The sequence below is a fragment of the Pezoporus flaviventris genome, unplaced genomic scaffold (assembly GCF_033815535.1).
Source record: "Pezoporus flaviventris isolate CSIRO_AGI_PZ_B2104156 unplaced genomic scaffold, CSIRO_AGI_Pfla_v1 ptg000001l, whole genome shotgun sequence".
Classification (NCBI taxonomy): domain Eukaryota; kingdom Metazoa; phylum Chordata; class Aves; order Psittaciformes; family Psittacidae; genus Pezoporus; species Pezoporus flaviventris.
Window position 1 is genome coordinate 18,179,758 of NW_026892549.1, and position 20,134 is coordinate 18,199,891.

The 20,134-nt window shown below is 40.2% G+C and overlaps 1 protein-coding gene across 1 annotated transcript in view; it reads right to left on the bottom strand.

Moving 5' to 3' along the window:
• Positions 1-5,590: 5,590 nt before the first annotated feature.
• PTEN (phosphatase and tensin homolog) overlaps positions 5,591-20,134 on the bottom strand; it is a gene marked incomplete at its 5' end in the record, with an annotated part of 49,199 nt that continues 34,655 nt past the window's right edge. The window contains 3 exons of the mRNA XM_061462743.1: positions 5,591-9,149; positions 10,096-10,320; positions 18,259-18,425. Coding sequence (XP_061318727.1) covers positions 8,964-9,149; positions 10,096-10,320; positions 18,259-18,425 — 578 coding nt within the window. The remainder of the gene's footprint in view (positions 9,150-10,095; positions 10,321-18,258; positions 18,426-20,134) is intronic.

The window sequence follows — 20,134 nt, forward strand, 5'->3', positions numbered from 1 at the left end:
AGGTAACTTGATTTTTGTAAAGTATTTCTTGGACAGCTCATGCGACAGCATCTAAATGAAGGTGCAGTTACTGATACAGGGTCTAGCAACTGCTCTCAGAGGACTATCTTATGCTTAATATATCCCAAACCAATTTCCCTTCCCAGCAGTGTTGCTTTACACAGCCCCTATTTGGTCAAATGAAAGTGGCTCTAGGGCACATCCACCTCCTTGTGCTGCATCTTCCCACCTCCTTGGCAAGAATCAGCTGTGAGCACTACACAAAACAAGCACCACCGGGAGTATGCATGCCTAAGACTGCATCCACTTCCTGGTGTTGTGAGACATGTCAAATCCTTAACAAGTCCTGCCTCCCCAGAAGAGCCTCAAGTCCTGCTCTTCTTGCACTGCTCTGAACCAAAGACCAAAATCTGACATTTCCTACTCCAAAGGTGTTTTTTTTTTTAGTATAAGGAAAGGGAAGAAGAGGGACGAGGGTGAGTGGGGAGGGAAAAACCTGAGCAAGTGACCCCAGATAACCTCATAGTCACAGGTTGAGAACTTCACCAGACACACACGCACAGGTCCTAACTTCTTGCTGTGCTGCAGTCTTGCTGTCATTCACAGGAATAGCAGAGGAGCCAGGCAAATTAACTGCAGAGAAGTTGGTCTTGCTGACAGTGGCTGGCATCCCCCATTTCAGTCCTCTGCAGAAAAGCAGCGAGGATCTGTTTCTCCCTGTGTGGTTAACGTAGCAATTAGGTTCCATGGGGCACCATTAACAACAGGCTGGCATAAGGTAATTCATACTTTCACCACCAGCATCAGAGTGCTTCACACACTGGTCAAGAGATGATCTGCCAAAGGTAACATTTTTATCAAACAGGTAGGGTTTTATCCTATGTGAACATAAAAGTTTGGCAAGCCTTAACTTATCCCCTACAATAACATCTCCCAACCTCACTCTCCTGCAATGCAAGTTTGACAGACAGACCTGCAGAGATGAAGAAGGCAAAGCCTGTTCCTTGCACCATCTTCTTTGCTTCAGCCTTCGGGGCAAGCAAGGGCATTCCCTGGAGTGATGCAGCACAGACCTAACCAAAAAAGGACATGTGGACTTCACCCTTGGGTGCCATCCTTTCACCAGCTTCAATGGACAATGAGTCAAAAAGCTGATTGGCAGAGAGACTTCTGGTGGACTCAAAGTGGGAGATTATTCACCAAAACTTGGGAAGAAAGCAGGAATCAGAGGAACGGTTCACAGCACGTTTTCTCCTAGTCTCAAAGCTTGGTGCTTCCAACACAAAAAGCAGAAGTGAAGGAGAAGCAGGAGAGCTGCAGGCAAAATCCCCATGACAAAACCAATACAGGGTGTGCCATGCTCAGGACCAAGCCTTCATTATGGAACTTGAGAGTGACCTCAGGGGCCCCAAAACCTGCATCGCTCTGGACATGTGCCAACTCTAAGCAAGAACAGCATATACCCCCCAGGGGACATGTGCACAAAAGGGCACACGGGACACTCAGGGTTGACCTGGCAGCACCAGTCACAGGGTATCTTTTCAGCGCACGCAGGCAGCAAGAGTCAGAGCTAAGCTCTCATTGAAAGCTTGCGAAATGACCATCATTCTGGGGTGCAGAGGAGCCTCCAGGGCATGAAGGGGTGTTGGAGTGCCACCGGTGAGAGGATGAAACTCTCAGAAGGATCACATGATTCAAAAGGACGCCTTTGAAGAAGACATCAGAAGACAAATGGTGAGAGAAAGCTAGCAGCACATCAAGGGAAGCTACCAGTATGGCACCAGGTGCCATCCCTCTGTGCTCAACAGAAAGAGATGAGGACATCATCCTCAAGACACATTGCAAGAAGTGCCTTTCCAGGCTCTTAAAGCAGGGCGCAAATACACGAGCAATGAGCTTGCGTTCCTGTATACAGCTTTTCCTTCCTTTCTGCACAAAAGGGCTAACTTAAGAACAAGACATTTGACCCTCTGTGGTCAGTCAAAATAATACCAACCTGGCAGAAGCACCTCCTTCCTCTCTGCTTTTTGTTATTACTACTTCTCAGTTCAGTGGTTTCCCTCTACTTCCAGCCCTCTCCTCTTCCAATGTGGCTGCAGTTTATCCAGAGTGCCATCAGACCCTCGGCCCTCTCCAACCGAGTTGCAAGTTAGTTTACTCCAGTAGCCCATCTGCAAGTCACATCTGAGCAATACTAAACCTTCAGACAGACAAAAATCACAGACCAGAACTACTTTACTGTATATCTACAGTAGATTTTAAGAAGCCTTGTGAAAAAGCCCTTCCCAAGTGCTTATATTCAAAGGGAAGTAACTCTTCTCTGATTCCGAGTGGATGTTATCGGTCTACTTTCACTGCTGAATGATCTTTACACAAGCTCTTCACCGTCCTCCCACATGATGCCAACCTTTTCCTAAGCTGGTTGCAGTCCTATCTACAGTCTGTAGCTGTCAACTATCCTGTTTCCATAGTTTCAAACAACTTTAAAGCAAATGATCCCCAAGCCAACCTCTCAAATTCATCTCCTGCCTAAACTCAGCCCTCAAGATGTCCCTCAGATACCGCTCATCAGCTGTTTTATGCCATCTTTCCAAAACCTCAGCAAATCTCTCTAAACATGAGCCATCACCCCTTTTCTCACAAGTTCCATGCCTCCACCCACAAGGTTTCTCTCCCATTACTAAATCCTGCTTTACATCAAAGAGTTTCCCTTCTTTTCCCTGAAACTCTTTAATTTCCATTTAAAATGTTCATTCATGCATATTTCCATTACAGAACCCTTCCCATTTTCTTCTGCCATTTTCCTTCCACTGCAAAAGCATTATGGGAGATGAGGCACCCCTGATACCTGTCTAACCCGTTCAAATTTCTTAATCCAGCATTTCCCACCTGCTTTTAGCCCCTTCATCTTTCAAACCCCCACATAATCCCAATACTATCACTAGCTTGTTAGAGAACTAAAAGTAGAGCCTTAAGCAGCCTGAATTATTTTAAAGTACAAATTTCAGCCTCTAAAATATCATCTTTTATCAAATTAAAACTCCCCGATGAACAAGCTCTGAAGCAGGAAAAGGATGTCTCATGAAGGCAAAGTGCCACCTGTTTTCACCATCTGGAGTTAGCTGTGGGACACAGGGTAAGTTATCATGCAAGAGTCCTCAAAAAATAAAACCCACTAAAACCCTCTTCTTCTTTGCCATAGTCAGTACAACCCATACAGAAACATCTGTGGCTGGAAAACAGAGCCCAGCCATGAATTAACAGGGTTTGTTTTCTGCACAGGTTGCCCATCACAAATCAAGTACATGTGCTTATCCTTCCCATTAGGTTGAATAAACACATGCAGATTCATACAGCAATCAGCAGCTCACCGAGGCAGACACATTTGCTGAACTTGCACAACCCTGACATTTTTTCAGAGCTATTCTTTCATGAAAAGCAACTTAAAAGCATTTCTCCTTGCTACATACCTTCAAACTCCATATACAAAATCAACAGGAAACAGGCACAAAGGAATTACCTGCCCTACACTGCAACAAAGACCACTGGCTAAAAAGTTTAAAGGCACAGAAGCAGAAAGCGAGAAGAAACACACACAAAAAATAATGAAACACCATGCAAAACCCAAACAGAAAAAGTCTCAAACCACAGGGAAGGTGAGATACCAAAAAGGGAAAAAACAGGTATGGATTTTTACTCTAGTACACGTATCAGTTCAAAATAAATGTCTTTTCTCATATGCTTAGCACAAGACATTTTGAATTGTATGAACAAAAGGACGAAACTTAACAAGAAGGGCAGACATGGAAAGAGGGGAGGTTAAGAAGATACCAAAGAATAGGATTAAGAAGAAACCAAAAAAGCAGAAGTAACAAGCAACTCATATCGTGTTTCTGAGAAGACATCTTCCAAAAATCAAGCCAGCTTGTTATTTGACCTGCCCTCCCTTTGTATCTGTAATCTCACTTTATAGGGCTGGTCTTACCCTGTAGGGCTGGTTTGTTGGGCATTTTTTTGTCCAAAAAGTGGTTTAAGAGTCTGCTACCAACATAATTCCTTCCTGAAAGACTGCAAGTTATAACCCTGGCTGCAGTTTTTTAAGGAAAGATGCAATTAATTACTATCACTCCATGGATGCCTAAAAAGAGACCAAGTTGCTGTTTGTTGCCAACACCAAACGCAGCAAAAGCTCACCAGGGCACCCATGCTGAAGCTTTCAGCAGGAGGTAGGCAGAGAGTACATGGAAACTGCAGGTGCAGGGGTGGAACATAAGGGAGCAACCTCTATACAGCCACCCAGCACCATCCTTGGAAGTGCAATCACCACATTAGTCACTAGAGCACTAATTCATATAGCTATACATGGATAAAATGTTTTTATAGAAGCAGCTTTGAGCTGCTAAGGACTAGAGCATGGGACTTTTAGACAAGACAGCTGTAAGTCGAACACTTTATCCACACTGCAATAGCGCTTTTCACCTGTCTCGAGACTAGAATCCCTTTAGTACAGATCTGTATCTTTATAGTAACTACTCAACATAGTGAACACTGTCTAGACTACTTTCCTTAAAGCTTCCCATCCTTCCCTTCTATACCTTTCCACTCTACTTTCATTTTCTGGATGAAAGAGCAGCTTAACAAAAAAAAGGAACATGTGTTAACAGACTGAGTAGCACTGCTTGCTGTTTTATTAAAAGGGTGTAAATCCCACAACTCTGTCATACACTTGAAGGAGGCAGACACAGCTGGCAAACTCCACTGCCATAAGGCACCAAAACTACTTTCCATTTCTACACTGAAGAGAAGAACTGGTCACAGCACCAAGCCTCTACTTTATCAGCACATTTTTTGCAAATGCTCAGCCAGATGTGATACAGAGTTGGTGCTATCACCAGCAGGAAGGAAGGAGGAGTAACAAGAGTTACATAAAGTAACCTCATTCATGGGGTGCAGACCACCACCACCCTGGTTCCTCACCATCACTAGAAGCACAAAGGCTATCCACTGAACTATTAGTCTCTCTTTCCTAGAGGCTCAAAGGGTAACGCTAACACAAAAAGGGAACATCACATACATTTTAAGCGCTGTCTGAAAACAGACACGGAACAAAAATAGAAGAACCCCACACTTCATACTTGATATATATGTTGAGCATCCTTTTCCCACTGGGGAAAAATGCATCTCATTGCCAGTTTAAAGCAATTTTAGGGAAAGACTTCTCAGGTTGTATGCACATCTCATTTTTCTGGAGATGCATTGGTCGACATTAAAATTAAGGTAAAGGGTACTTTCAAAAGTTCTTTTACTTGGAGACTAAATATGGTTTAGTTCCACGGGAAAGCAGTCCTGCATCTCACTGTGGCAGCATCACAGTAAAGGGCTTGATCTCCCTGCACACAACCTGTACGTCAAATGCCTACACTTGCTTAAAGCTTCTGAACATAGTTTTAAGCTGTAGCTCCTTTAAAATCCCTTGACACACAAAAGAGCATCCTTTGTTCTAATGATCATGCTCAAAATTTCACTGCTTACAAGCAAAATATTTTAGCTGTTTCCATACTCAAAATACTTGAATAAAACCACCACACAGTGACAAGAATGAGACTTTAATCAGTTTTAAGTGGAGTTTTAACACTAAGAGATAAAGGGTTGTTAAACACAATAACAAACGGACATCTGATTTGTATGAGGCATTATCCTGTACATGTCATACTTGGGTTTTGTGTATTCTCAGTTACACACAGAGCCACTGTTGCACAGCACAATAGTATTTGAAGAGGCTGAATCAGAGTAAGGCTGCTTAACAGACTGATTTTTTTTTTTAGTATCTATATATATATATGCTATATGAAAACAGACTGAAAATTTGAACCGGCAGAGAAAGGCAGCTCTGCCAAACACTGCAGTTGGAGCCCCTTTTAGTGCACAGTTCCACCCCATCCATCTGCATGCATGACACTTTCTAACAGTATTTAAAAGGTAAACGAGGCACTTCGTGGCAACCGCAGGCATCGTTAACATATTGCACACATTTGCTATGACTAAACATGGAACTTGCACACTAACATCCTATTTTTTTTAGTATTTTTCTTTTTTTTTTTACTTTGAAAGCTGAAACATTTGATGCTGCATGTAAACTCCACTTCAGTTTACGATGTATGCCACAGGAACAAATCCAGAAGCTATTTATACAACTGCCCTTTAATAGCTGTGGCAAATAGTTTGAGTGGGGCTACCAATGACTAGGGGATGCTTCAGGGCCTCACAGCAAGCTCTTACCAAAGTGATGCCTTCAAGTAGTTTCAGAAGTGTAAGCCGTTGCACATCCAAAAAGGTTTAAGCATACAGTCCAGAAACTCAAGGAAAGATTACCTACAGAATGCAGTTCAAGCTAATTATGGATATTGTCATAAATAAAGTTTTAATAAGGACTCAAAAACCTTTCAGTCATAGTAATTCTTGTCAACTTCTATGGGGGTGGTAACTGAAATAAAGTATAGGATAGTATGTATAATATATATATTTATATATATAATATATATATAATGCCATTTTTCCATTTCCAATGACTACACCATAAAATGTAAGCAAGGCTGCTCAAAGACATCGAAACATTCAAAAAAAAATCAAAACCCTCATTCCAACCTTCACATTCCAAAGGAAAAATAACAGTGCAAAAGCCCATTGCGTCATGATTTCCAATCTGGCCCTCAGTGTTACATAGCAGAACCGCACCAACCCAATTTTTACTATCCAAAGTGGGACACGCAGCAGTGTCAATATCTGAATACTTTTAAAGCAAAAACATTTTTGTTTATTAGCCAACACAATTTTCAACTGTTAAAAAACAGACAATGTGAAACATGATTTGAAGGGTAAGAGTTAAATGTCACGTCCCAAAGTAACCACCTCCTGCTGGTTGATAACAGTGGGAATAATGAGCGCTGGAACCAGCAATCTTGAACCATTAAGCTACTGAAGTGTAATTAAACCTATAAGAAAAAAATTATCGGCTTTGTTAGAAGTTAGAATCATAAATCTGAGGAGCAAAACTGGCCAATAGATACCAAAAAAAAAAAAAAAGAGGCATTTCATACCTTTATCAATAATAATTACTGGAAATCCTGCCTTGTCTCATTCAAATTCTTACCATTAATGCTGTTGTACAGGGCCCTTACAGATTCCACACACAGTTATCTAGGTGAGAACACAGCTAATGAACTTCAATGTCAGCACCAATAAGTTGGGGGGGGGGGGGTTGTATTATGTCCTAAAAAAAAGTGTTAATTTGGGGACAGCTATTCATGGCATACTTTATGGAGAACAGTTTTGTCAGCTACTTCACATTTGTATGCAACAGTAGTTGTACTCTTAAATCATCTGCAGTCTGGGCATGTCAATTAAACACTGAAAGTGAATCTCAAGCCCTATTCCTGGCTATATCCCTATGAAAAAATAATACAATACTCCCAGTTTAGGAATCTAATTTGTTGGGTGGTTTGTTGTTTTGGTGTTGGGTTGATTTTTTTTTTAATAGCAAACCATATATTTGGGACAAGGTCTGCTTTTCAAAAGTATGCATCTTCATGTATGCACAGCGTTGAGAATTTATTGCAGCACTGGTTTCCTCTATATTGTGTGTAATGTCTGTTTTTACAACAGGTACTGAGCATTCAAGTAAAATTCCGTAACAGTTAATGACAGGGTTTTTTTAAAAGTGTGCAAAACTGCAAAACTCATTGTAATAGAATGTGTAAGGTCAAAGGGGCAGAACAGCTGACAGAGGTTTGATTGAATAAATGCATCATAAATCTTCAAAACAAACATTAACCTGGAGCATCTCCAATTGAAATTTCCTGTGCACCATTACAAAACATTTTTATATTAATGAGAAAGAAAAGCCTGCAAGGCAGCACATGAAGTATTCACAGCAGGAATATGATTGAAAAACTAATAATATAAATGTACAATGTTGACTGATGTATGCACTAATAGCATCAGACTTTTAGCACTGGCCTTGATTACACAGGAGATGGAGCAGCCATTACAATCCATAAAAAAAATTAATAAATCATTGTCAAATTTTGTAACAATTTGTTTCAAGCCCATATTTTAGTTGATAGCCTCCACATTTGTATGGTTAAGTCATTGTTGCTGTGTTTCCTTTCTGTGACCCCAATAATTTTTCTCCCTTCATTTGCGGGTCTTTAGGATGTTGCGAAGGTTCATTCCTGTACCCCTATACAGAATCACTCCCTCTAGCTGCCTTTTCTAGCACCATTACACTTAAAAAAATAAAATGCACAAACAACAAGCAGTGACAGCGGCGACTCTTCAATTGTCCAGGATGAATTATGGTAGCATGCTAAAGAAAGATGCATGTAAATAGCCAGATATGGTACACGGGCCAAGCTCCAGCGGACTATATTCCTTTCTGAGCATTACTTTCCAACCCCCATCCAAAATACATACATTAGAAAGCAATAAAACCTTCTAGAAACATTTCTTAGCCAACTGTAGACTTTTCTGTTGCCACACAAGTGCAAAAAAAGGGGCAGGATGTGAACCTGTATATTTTTGAAACTTCGTTTGGTGACAGAACACAAAAGGAAAAATTCCTACGTATACACATTAGGTCTGTCTCCACTTTTATAAAACTGGAATAAAATGGGAAAGTGCCATGTTTATAGTTCCTAATTGAAGTTTTAATGTCCTTTTGACACAAAAAGGTATATACATATAAGAGCTACGTAACCTTTTTTTCCCCCCCAACTGGACAAGTGTCAAACCCTGTAGATTTATAGGGCAAAACAAGATTGGTCAGGAAAGAATTGTTCCTATAATTGGTAATCTGACACTATGTCCTTTTGCCATTTAAAAAGGTCCTTTTTCAGTTTATTCAAGTTTGTCACTCTTCGTGGTTGGGTTTTTTTGTGTTTTTTTATCTCTGATAAAAAAAATATTCAGACTTTTGTAATCTGCGTATGCTGATCTTCATCAAAAGGTTCATTCTCTGGATCAGAGTCAGTGGTGTCAGAGTATCTATAATGATCAGGTTCATTGTCACTAACATCTGGTGTTACAGAAGTTGAACTGCTAGCCTCTGGATTTGATGGCTCTTCTACTGTTTTTGTGAAAAATAGCTTTACCTGGGAAAGAAAAAAACAACATTTAAAAAGGGAATCTGGACTTCAAACAAGCACAGGTAACAATGCAATTTTTAACAGTGTGGCTCCTCTCACTACACTGAATTACACACATGCTCCTCTCTCTACTCTGGAACGAAAGAAAGAATGAGCTCTTCTGAGGGTAGCCAGCCTCTTAAACTACCACCCATGACAAAATTAGGAACTAGCAAAGCAGCAGGTTTTTCAAGCCCAGCTGAAGGAGTTCTGCAGATCTGCACCAAACACAGGTACCCTTGAGTTTACAGCTGCAGAACATACCACTGCAGTAGTCCATGCCATACTGACCTTTCTGACCACCCCCGCCTTCTAGACCTCTGCAATCAGAGATTCCAGGAAGTGTACACAGGAATGATCAAAACATTCTTTAACTGGTGACTTGTGTGTGCTTTAGAAGTCTGATCCAAGCAACATTCCCAAAAGAAACTATGACCATCACTGTCAAATGAGCACTGCTGAGCTCAAACTGATATTTCATGAGCAAGTTAGAAAATGCTAACATTCTTAAAAATGCCTCTTCAATTTTTAAAAACAGTGCTTGCAATGGCTCATATGCCTCAAAGCTCAACTCATATGTTAAGACATTCCCATGAAGCAAGTACCCCTGCAAATCAACTTGAGAATTACTGTGTAAAGCACAGAGCTCCAATGCAGCTGGTATAGGAAGATACTACCTGGGTCTCCTACTGCTAGTCTCTAATGGCTTGGATAAAAATCTGAAACAAATGGAAAACTTTACTTCCAGTCTCTCAGTATCTACTGACTTCCCAAAAACCAGATAAACTTATAAAGTTAGAAGCTTTGCTAAGTGGTGGCCATACTAACATATGAATTCTTGCCTACATAAGGCAAGACAGACATATAACATCATGCAGCGTTTCAGCTTTGTTTACACATACGATATACTGACCTTGAAATTTGGAGAGAAATATCTGTTGGCTTTGTCTTTATTTGCTTTGTCTAGATCGTTTTTTGTTAATGTAAGGATTAAATATTCCTTATCATTATCTGAGCGCTCCGTACTGAAAATACCATCAAGTTCCTGATCTGCAACTAGACTTCCATTTTCTACTTTGTCTGAATTTTCATCCAGTCCTATGAAGAATGTATTTACCCAAAAGTGAAACATTTTGTCCTGGGGGAGGAAGAAGACAAAGAACAAGCTTGCTTCAGTATACACTAATGGCACATTAATTAGACTAGCATCGTCAACCGGTCAAAACCAAATCTGTAACATCAGACAAAACTTGTTCTGACAACAGTACATCTCTGTTACATTGCATGCAAAGGCATTTTCAACAATTTTCCAAGACAGTACACAAAACTCTGCATTAATCAAATTCAATTTTAACCAATTAAGCTTTCAGAAGTCACTCCTTATAGAAAGTTGGTTTTAAAACAATCTATCGTACCTATAAAAAACACAGATGACAAATTAAACAAATTTTTAACCATAAGGCATGAAGAGATTTTTTTGCTCATTCCTTGCCAAGCAGTAGCCAAACCCAAGAGAAAACCTGTGCAAACCAGCTCAGGTGAGTAATATTTATCAATAGAGAATATCCTCTCCCATAACTTCCCATGTAACAAAGCACTTTTTCTTTTCATACAGAAATAGCTGTAATTAAGCAAAACCACCCTACAAATACAGGACTCCTACCATAGTGGATTCATTACTGCTTTATAGAGACGGTTTCTACCAGTCATTTGTTTGCTGGCCAGCAGCAAGAGAAAGTCAGACTCAAAGTTCTTTGCTATACTTCTACTCAACAGGAAGTTTTTAATGGGAATATGAGGCATCAGCAGTTTAAATATAGTCAACTTAAGCAGAACATTACAGATGATCATCCACAGCTGGAAAGGTACAAGTTACACTACCCATCATAACACTGAAACAGGCATTCTTTTACAAAGAGGCAAAATACAAATATATCTGTGATTTTAAAGAGCCACTGGACTGATAACATCCACTATATTACATATTTATCATCATGACTAGCAGGTTTATTGCGAGTGTCTATCTCTAGATATGCTACTGAACAAGCAGTTATGTTTTACACTTGGCTAGACAATCTCTGAAGATAATATGCCCAGCAACTTTAAGATTTCAGCTAAATAGCTCCATAGGATGCACTGAATACTTTTAGTTCTCCATCACTTGCCGTACTTCTGCAAGTCAAGAGCTGAAGTTTCTAAGATCAACTACCATTAGCAGGTTGGTCCTGACTAGCACATTAATAAGTAATTCTCCATCTGAAACTGAGCTACGTTCACTTCCTCTTTACAAATTAACCTATTTTACTCCAATTTGAGTTTTCAGGCAGAAGATCCATAATGTCAATGGCCAGTCTTCCCATAATAGCTGTATTTCTGCATTTCTGTTAAAGTTGCAGGGGTGAGAAATCTAGCACATAACAGAATCCAACATTCCTTCATATTACTCAGGGCCAGAACACAAACTGACTCCAGAGCTAATTTACATATTTTGGTTTACCAGAGATCTAATTCCAGTTTCTTGCTCCATCTTCCTAGCTGCTTACCTCTGCTGGCAAGCAGGGAGGGAATCAGATGAGGAATGGAAGTGGGTCTAGTGTGTATCATAAGAGCATGCCTCCCTTCTGAAGGCAATCTGGCACCAGCAGAATATCACAATATTTCCCTGGCCAATGAGAAGGGGACAAGGGAAGACCTGGACTACTCCTTAACTTATATTCTTCTTCCTCACAAATCAGTAAAACCATCTAAGTACACAAATACTGGGAATTCAGAAGGCCTGATGAAGCTTCTATCTGCCTTCTCTACCAAAGGTCAGCAGACCCTTTTTCAGTATTTCAGGTAAAGCATACAAAACCCCTTCCAGATTGTGTGCATTTCTGTAGATTTCTTACAAGACCAACAGTTTGTAAGCAAGTGCAACAGCAAAGACAAAAGTTAAATAATTCAGTCAGAAACACTTCTGATAGCTAAGAAGTTACCTGCTTCATCAAACACCTCTCCAGTAGCTTTGGGAATAGAGTTAATTTACCAAATTAACATGCTGTAATTACAGTTGTCTTGGGAGACTAACAGGTGTTTGCCACTGTCACCAAGTGCCTTCAAGCCATCACATCTGTGAAGAAGCCTTTTTGGGCCCCATCCATGCAAGGCAGCATTCAGTAGGTTCTCGCCATGCCCAAACTGCTTATACACTTAGCAACCTCTTTTCCACTAGCAGTTCCTCAGAAACAGTCTTAAGAGAGCCCACCCCAGGATCTGGAAGTAGAGGATGAACACCCACAGCAAGAGTGTTTTCTTCTGTAATGCTCCAATGAGTCATCAGCCAGCCTGCGGATGTCTCATGAAGACCATGGCACCAGGAAAAATCCCCCACAAAGATGTCTTCAATCTAACCTGGTCCAGATTCATCCTATGTCCAGATGACGAGTCCCTCAAAAAATACGTAGCCCTCCAAGGAGATGAGACAAGTACTCCTGCTCAAACCAAAAGACCAGTTCAAATCAAAACAGAAACAACTAATGGCATCAGTTTTCCAGCTACAGAACAGGAGGGATTTGGAGTCCAGGTGCCATGTACAATAAACAGCAGGAAAATGCAAGTGTAACCTGATGCTTCCAGCACCCAACAGCTCTGTAAGCAGGTGGATGTATCACCTGCAGTCTCACCACTGTTGAAGAGGCATCATCCTTTCAGTGAGGCTTTAGAGAAGAAAGTGCATTATCCACATTAAGACCACAATTAAGGGAGATGCCACCTCTCTGCAGCTGGGGTGATGGTACTACTATGATTGATCCTTCTACAGGACAATGCAAAAGCAGCAATGCCTTTTAGTGCTGGTTCTTAGTGCCCCCTGACACCTCCAGTGAGGTCAGCAGAGGAGAGGGCAAAGCTGATGAACATGCTGCAGCAGAGGGATGAAAAATGGCTTATACCAATAGTGCTGAAGCAGCTTCAGAGGACAGCAGTGCCAAAGCAAACAAGGCCACTGCATGTAAACCACTGCCAGCAGAAGCAGAAGGCATGGTCTTGTCATGCCTCACCTTAAACTTCACTGGGAGGAACAGAACCAGGAAGGATTTTCTTGGCACTTAAGGGCCTGCCTGAAGAAGCAACTGCAGGGACTCTGCTTTCCTGATAAATTCTGAAGAAGACAAGACAGAAGACTTCTCACTAGACATTTTTTAACTTACTTCCCTTGGGATAAATTTGCAGAGGTCTTCAGGGACTCAAACTAAACAATACAACTTGGCTGAGCTGGTCATTTATCGTTTTATCTCCCTCCAGCTCTTCAAAGCATCAAGTTATTTTTCTTCCTTTCCCACTACATTCACCTAGTTAGTTTAATAAACTAAGTTCACGGGTACTGGAACATGGCATGGCCACTCAAGCTGAGGGAAGACTTTTTGACATTAGCTCTTAAGAATAACTGTCACTGCTTTCACTGATTCAAAGTGACGATTCATCCACCTTAAGCTAAAGTGTCAGGGTCCAAGATACTTCATGACAGACAACAACACTGATGTAATAAGGGCCGAAGGAATTTTAAAGATCAAGGCTCAAACTGAATTTTGGCCTTTATATAGCGAATCAGAATACCAGACAAACACTCACAAGGAACACAATTTAATGAACAGGCTTCTGAAAATGACTATTAGCTAGAAGCTTTTTTTGAATGTGTTTTGCTTCAATTCCAGTTACATCACAGGCATCTGCCTTAAAGAAAAAACTGAACAAAAAACCTAAGATGCAGATGTTCTTCTTCCCATAACCAGATCTGTGCCATAAAATCCACAGTGCAGTATCAGACATTTGAGACAAACTGATTTAATCACAGTAGTTTGATATACAATACTTATGCCCACCCTGTGCAGTTTTTCAGTTCAGACTGACAGAAAAATGTATCTCACTCTAGAGCCAATACCTGCCTTTAACTGCAGACTGAGATCCAAATCCAAGATCATTTAAGCCATCAGCTCGAAGTTCCCATAACCTCCTGAGAGTTTAGTTTTGCAGACAGATCTACAGGCACTTATAATCACTTTGAAGTAATTGCTAAGGGTTTTGGAGATACTGCCCAGCTCCATGCTGGCCTCACAACCCTCCTGCAGTCACGGCTGATGGAACTTCTTGTACCATTTTCAGATTAACAGTTAAAGCCTTCTGACATTTTCAGAGTTCATTCTTCAGTGTTTGCTAAATAACAATCACCCAAAGTCCTCTTGAACTGCACAGCAGAACTTCTCATCTATACAGACCCAAGAAATAAAATGGCATACCCAACAGCTCAATGTGGTCAGCCCTGCCTATGTTAGTCTGGATACAGTGACTCTTACAAAACAAAAAACAAAAAAAACCCACAAAAAACAAACCCACACCAACATTTCCCTCTCATCTATACTGGGAGGACTCCTGAAAAAGGTCTCCTTCACCCCCAGGCTCTGCAGGCAGGAAAATTGCAAGATCTGGTTTTAAACAAAGTCTCATTGAACCAAGTGATATAAGGGTATCTGTAAGATTATCATATCAACATCAACAACTGGAAGAAAAAGGTTTCACACAGCTACACTGAAACAAACCCAGAGAGAACACAGCAGTAGTCTGAGATGGAAGAACAGCCAAGCTGCAAGTCAGAGAAACAAAAACCCATGGTCAACCTCCCTCAAATTACTAACTTCTATTCATCAGAAATTCACACATAATAAATGTACTCAAGCCTTAAGCCATTTTGTTCTCATAAGAGCATGCATTTCATTCTTGAAAGGAAGTAGCTACATCATACTGAAGAAATGGTCCAAGATAAACTAAGCAACTTTATTAGACAAGAAAAGATCAAAAGTTGTGGACTTACTAAGTGATGCGAGGTGGCTCAAATTATGGAAGAGCTGAACCGGGGTAATATTTTCAAGGCAGTCACCCTGTTACCAACATCACCTCACCAGCACCAATAATCCTTTGGCTGAGGCCAGCTCTTGCTAGCCACTGAATTTACTTAATTTAAATTTTGCCATTAAAAACCCAGGACACTTCACTGCTTTAAATTTCACATTGACACTTAACATTAGGTGCCTAAAGCCATTTGGTCATTCAAGTTGGGTTTGTTTCATGCACAATAATTCTCAATAAACAGCTCAAATTTGATGAGAACTCTTCATACTAGAGAGCTCTGCTGCTACTACTACTGTTCTTCAGAAAATTAGAAATATGAAAGCTAGTAAAGGTGAGCAAACCTGGAGCACTTCAGCTGAGATCACTAGTATCAAACACCAAACCAGACCCAGCAAGAGGACACAGAAGTTTCCTTTATCCCCAGATAGGAGACATTGCTATTCTCCAGCCTGAATGGCCCAGAACGGATTGAGAATTACACTTTTAATTAAATGTTATTAGGGTTATCATCACATTTCTCATGGAAAGTTAAATGTGATGCCTTTAAGTGCATGCAAGAAAACTTGTTTAGCAGCTACCTATAAACCTGCTAACAGAAAACCTTGACAGAACAAGAACTAGTGATGGGCAACAGACCTGTAACTCCAGCTTTCATAAATATGTGAATCAATCAGAATCTCTGAAAGGTAAGATCCTGTTACTCCTAATTATGCTGCTTCTTATTAACTAGGTAATCAGTGCATAGAGCTGATCTTCTCCAAAATGAGACAAGTCTCAACAGTGGAAGGCCCTTTCTTTTGTGGTTTTGAGAAAAAACTGTGTAGTCAGCTTATCTAATAAAGGAACAGGCAGAGATGCGAGACACTTGTAAAGAGAAATGTGTTCCAACTTTGGGCCAAGATACGTTTTCTGCCACAAATATTTGCCTTTGCCCTATTCCTGTCTCAGTCACTTTACTTAAGTTGTCAAAGGGACCATGGGGAAGAATCTCCTCTAGTGCCAAAGCACACATCAGAGAGTATTTCACTAGTTCTCAACATGAAGACCTCAGCAGTGGCTTACATCTGAGAAGATCCACTGATCTCATCCCAGATGCCCTCAACTTGTGTTTGCATTTACATCAGTGCTAACAGAGGTGGCCTTACCAGAACTGTGTGACACCAAATACCTACTTTTGGCCTCCACTCTTACACAAGGTTAATGGCAATTGACACTAGATTCAAGAGATCTTTGAGGCATATTATGAAGGTGGTTTCTTTACAAACTACTTCTGTCTGGTGAAAGGACAGTTTCTATCTCTCAGAAAAGCTTGCACAGGTAGAAAGAAGAACTTTCACCATCTCAGCATTTTTCAGCCCTAGCAGTCCAAAAACACTAAAAGGACCACCTCTGCATTATCTGCAATTCACAGAACCTGAATAGTTAGGGTACTTAGTAAGAGTAGACCAAAAACACACACAAAAAAAGAAAATCAACTATTCAAACTACAAAGAGATTCTTAAGAAATGAAACCACAGCTGATACGACACTCTGAAAGTACATCATAGCTGAACACTTCCTGTGTTTCTGCAGACAGTTTTACACACTCTTGAAGTCTGCATTTATACTACAGAAATTGTATGTGATAACAAGAAGCTCTAATTTCTGCTGGCACTGTATCTCAGTGCTCTATAAAGGTAAAGCAAACACAGAATTCCACTCCTGGTGCTACAGGGCCAAAATCCAGCATCTCAGCTGCACACTGATATTTTGGGGTTTACTTGGGGAAGGGCAGTGCAGCACAATGCTTCTTGTGAAGTCCATTTGCAATCCACCTGTTACTGAAGATGGTAAAGACTCAACAAATACACGATTAAGATAGGACAGAGACTGGATAAAACTGAACACTGTCAGATGTTTGGGCTCCATTTCCTCTCCTGCCTGCATCCCTTATGTCTTATCTCAGTACTCATTTTGAAATACTTATAAGGGCGCTCATTTTAAACCCTGTTCTTAAAACTGGCTTCTGTATATTGCAGTTCTGTATGTCAATAATTTTCAGCTTGACTTAAAAAATTTCTACTTTTATAACGCTTTGTTTTACAGTTATCTGTTGCATACTGCTGCACTGACCAACTAAAGCATCCAGTTAAACATGCAGAATAAAATATTCCCATTAAAAAACTGTTTAAAAACTTTTGCACACATCAGCATGCAAATAGAACACAACTTTCCCAGCTAGTGAAATTATACCATTAAACTAGTTAACAATACCTTCCAAATGAGCAAGCCTACAAAAAGTGTATGTGTAGTTATACATACATCTAGCAGGTACAACCTATGTGCAGAGTTATAAGAGACTTCTCATCACTTACCTGCCTTCCAATCCACTCTATTATTTTTATGCTTTGCCTATACACAAGATTCACTCAATGAATACTCTTATAACATCAACTAAATAGTGAACAACTATTCATAAAAAAAATTAAGTAGTAAATACAAAGGTAGCCTTTAATCAACATGGTCTCATCCACACTTTTCACTTTGGTAGATGCAAACTAGCCCCACAAGCATCAGAATTAATAAAACCCTGGAATGAAGCATTCATCTTTAAGAACTTGCCGACTTTGGTGTCAAAGTAAGTTCTAGAAATTCTTTTTCCGCAATTAAAACACTGGTAAAATTCTCAGCTCTGAGTAAATTCTCTAAAAGCCTAGTGTCAAGACACTGCAGCTGGGAATTGAGAAATGGTTGGATAGATTACAGAGATACTTCTACAAAGTGTGGTGGAACTCTATCTCGGAAATTCAACCAAATTTGTCACCTGCGTAGAAACCAGACAGCAGCACACAGACAAGATCTTCTGTGCCTGCTCAAACCTTAGGAAAATTTAGTCAAGAACACAGCTGGAGTTAACTTGCTCAGTATGCAAGTCTATTTTTAGAATGAGAATGTTTCTTCTTCAATTAGATTAGTCACTACTACCCAAATGACTGCAATACATATCCATTATAATTTTTATCCAACCTTTGTACTTAATCTCACAAATTCTCAAAATATCCAGCTTTGATTTTGTAGCAGATTCTCTCCTTGGGAAAACTAGACATCAAAGAATAATACTGTGATTACACATCACTGAAGAATAACCAACATCCCAGCCCTGCATCAGGATTGGCTGAAAAACATTTTCTGGAAAAGAAAGAAAACCAACCTTTTTCAACATCTTGTTCTGTTTGTGGAAAAATTCCACTTTGATGTCACCGCATACCGGCAAAGGTTGAGGGAATTCAAAGTACATAAACTTGTCTTCACGTCTTGAGGGTCCTGAAGGGGAGGTGAATATCTTTACCTTTAGCTGGTACACCACAAACTGAGGATCTGCATGGCAAAATAAGAGTGTCACTATAAGAAACACCCTGAAGTGACAAAAAGCACAATACTAGTATCATAATCACAATCATGAGCTACATTATTCTGAAAGTTCAATAAATACCTATCAAGACTTAAGCATGGCAGGGCATCAAACTTCGCTAGATGTTACTGGAAACTACATAGCAGATTTCTCTCCTTAGCAGCAATACTCTCAGGCATCCACAGAGTTCCTAGAAAGTTGCTGTTTCTTTTCAGGATAAGGAATGACTAAATGAAGTGACAACTTCTTGTTACTTGCATATTGCTCTCATCTCTATTATGTGAATGTAATTGAGGAGTTTTATTCTCTCTTGCCTCTTCAAATTGCAGAGTGGGCAGTCATGTAAACACAAACCGCTTTCTCTTACACAAACCAAACATGTTATACAAACAAGAACAAGGACAAAAATTTAACATTAGTACACAAATCAACCAGCACCTACAGGCTATACAGACACGGACCCTAAGTCTGTCCTCTAAATCACCATCAGGAGTGCCACCCAGGGCATAACTTTCCAAATTAAATCTGTAGGGGTAACAACTGAAATTATGAAGGTTTTTTTGGTACAGCCTAGGCAGATTTTCTTGGGAACAGCCAGACACCAGCACAAAAGCCAGAAATCGTAGATGAAAAATTCAGAGACATCTTTCTGCCTTTGCTCCAGATTTCTCTGTTAGTATCAGATGCAGACTGCTCTAGACAATACAAACTCAACCATATCCCAATATAGAGTGTAGCCCCCCCCCCCCGGCAGAAGTCCCTACCAAGCATACCCCTACTATCTTGCTAAGCAGCCTAACTATAAAACTGCTACTTATCTCCCTCAAATCCTCAGAGCTGCAAAACCCTGTAATCCCTTTGTTTCGTAGGAGAGGCACAACTCTGCTTGGTCAGTGACTTTAAAAAGAAGGAAGATAACAAGGAAGTCAGATTTAAAGTTATCATGGGTTGGTAAACCATGCAGTAGATAACAGAACTAAAGAAATAACACAGGCCATTGGTTTCATTCTGAAAAAATCACTGAACTCCACAGAAATGTAAAATACTGCAGCACACAAGATGCTCAAATTGACAGTTTATCTTCTCAGGTGCTTAGCAAACTTTTTGTTTATCCCAACATTGTACTGTGAAAACAGCATGCTAAAAGCCTGGTACAGACAAACAAGTTTATGCTCATGGGAGCAATTCATACTTGTAGCTTGATTCTGCAAGTACAGCAGTTTATTTAAAGCATTAAATAAGTAGTAATTTCAGAAATCTGTAACCCCCACACCTCTACCCTCTAGGAAGAGGTTTTCTGGCAGAGGCTGCTCCCTTCCTCCTCCTGTAAATACAGCTAGCCTGACAAGTTGCTTGATTGCTTCTTGTGTGTTACATGTTCAGGCACTGTCTTACAATATTAGTAGTGCAATTTTAATCAAAGCCACAGGAGGCACTGGAATTAATTACACATTGCAGTAACCCCCATAGCAAAAAGCATTAGAAAGACTTTTTCCACTAACAAAAAATGAACACGCAACACGAGGCAGTTACTCTCCTGTAATGCAGCCCGCAGGACAGACGTGAAGTTGGTTTTGTACTTCAAAGTTTCAAGGTATCTTGTCTTACTAACACACTTATGTATCAGCAAACCACATTAATCCTTTACAGGTGTGTTAATACTTTATAAGCCTCC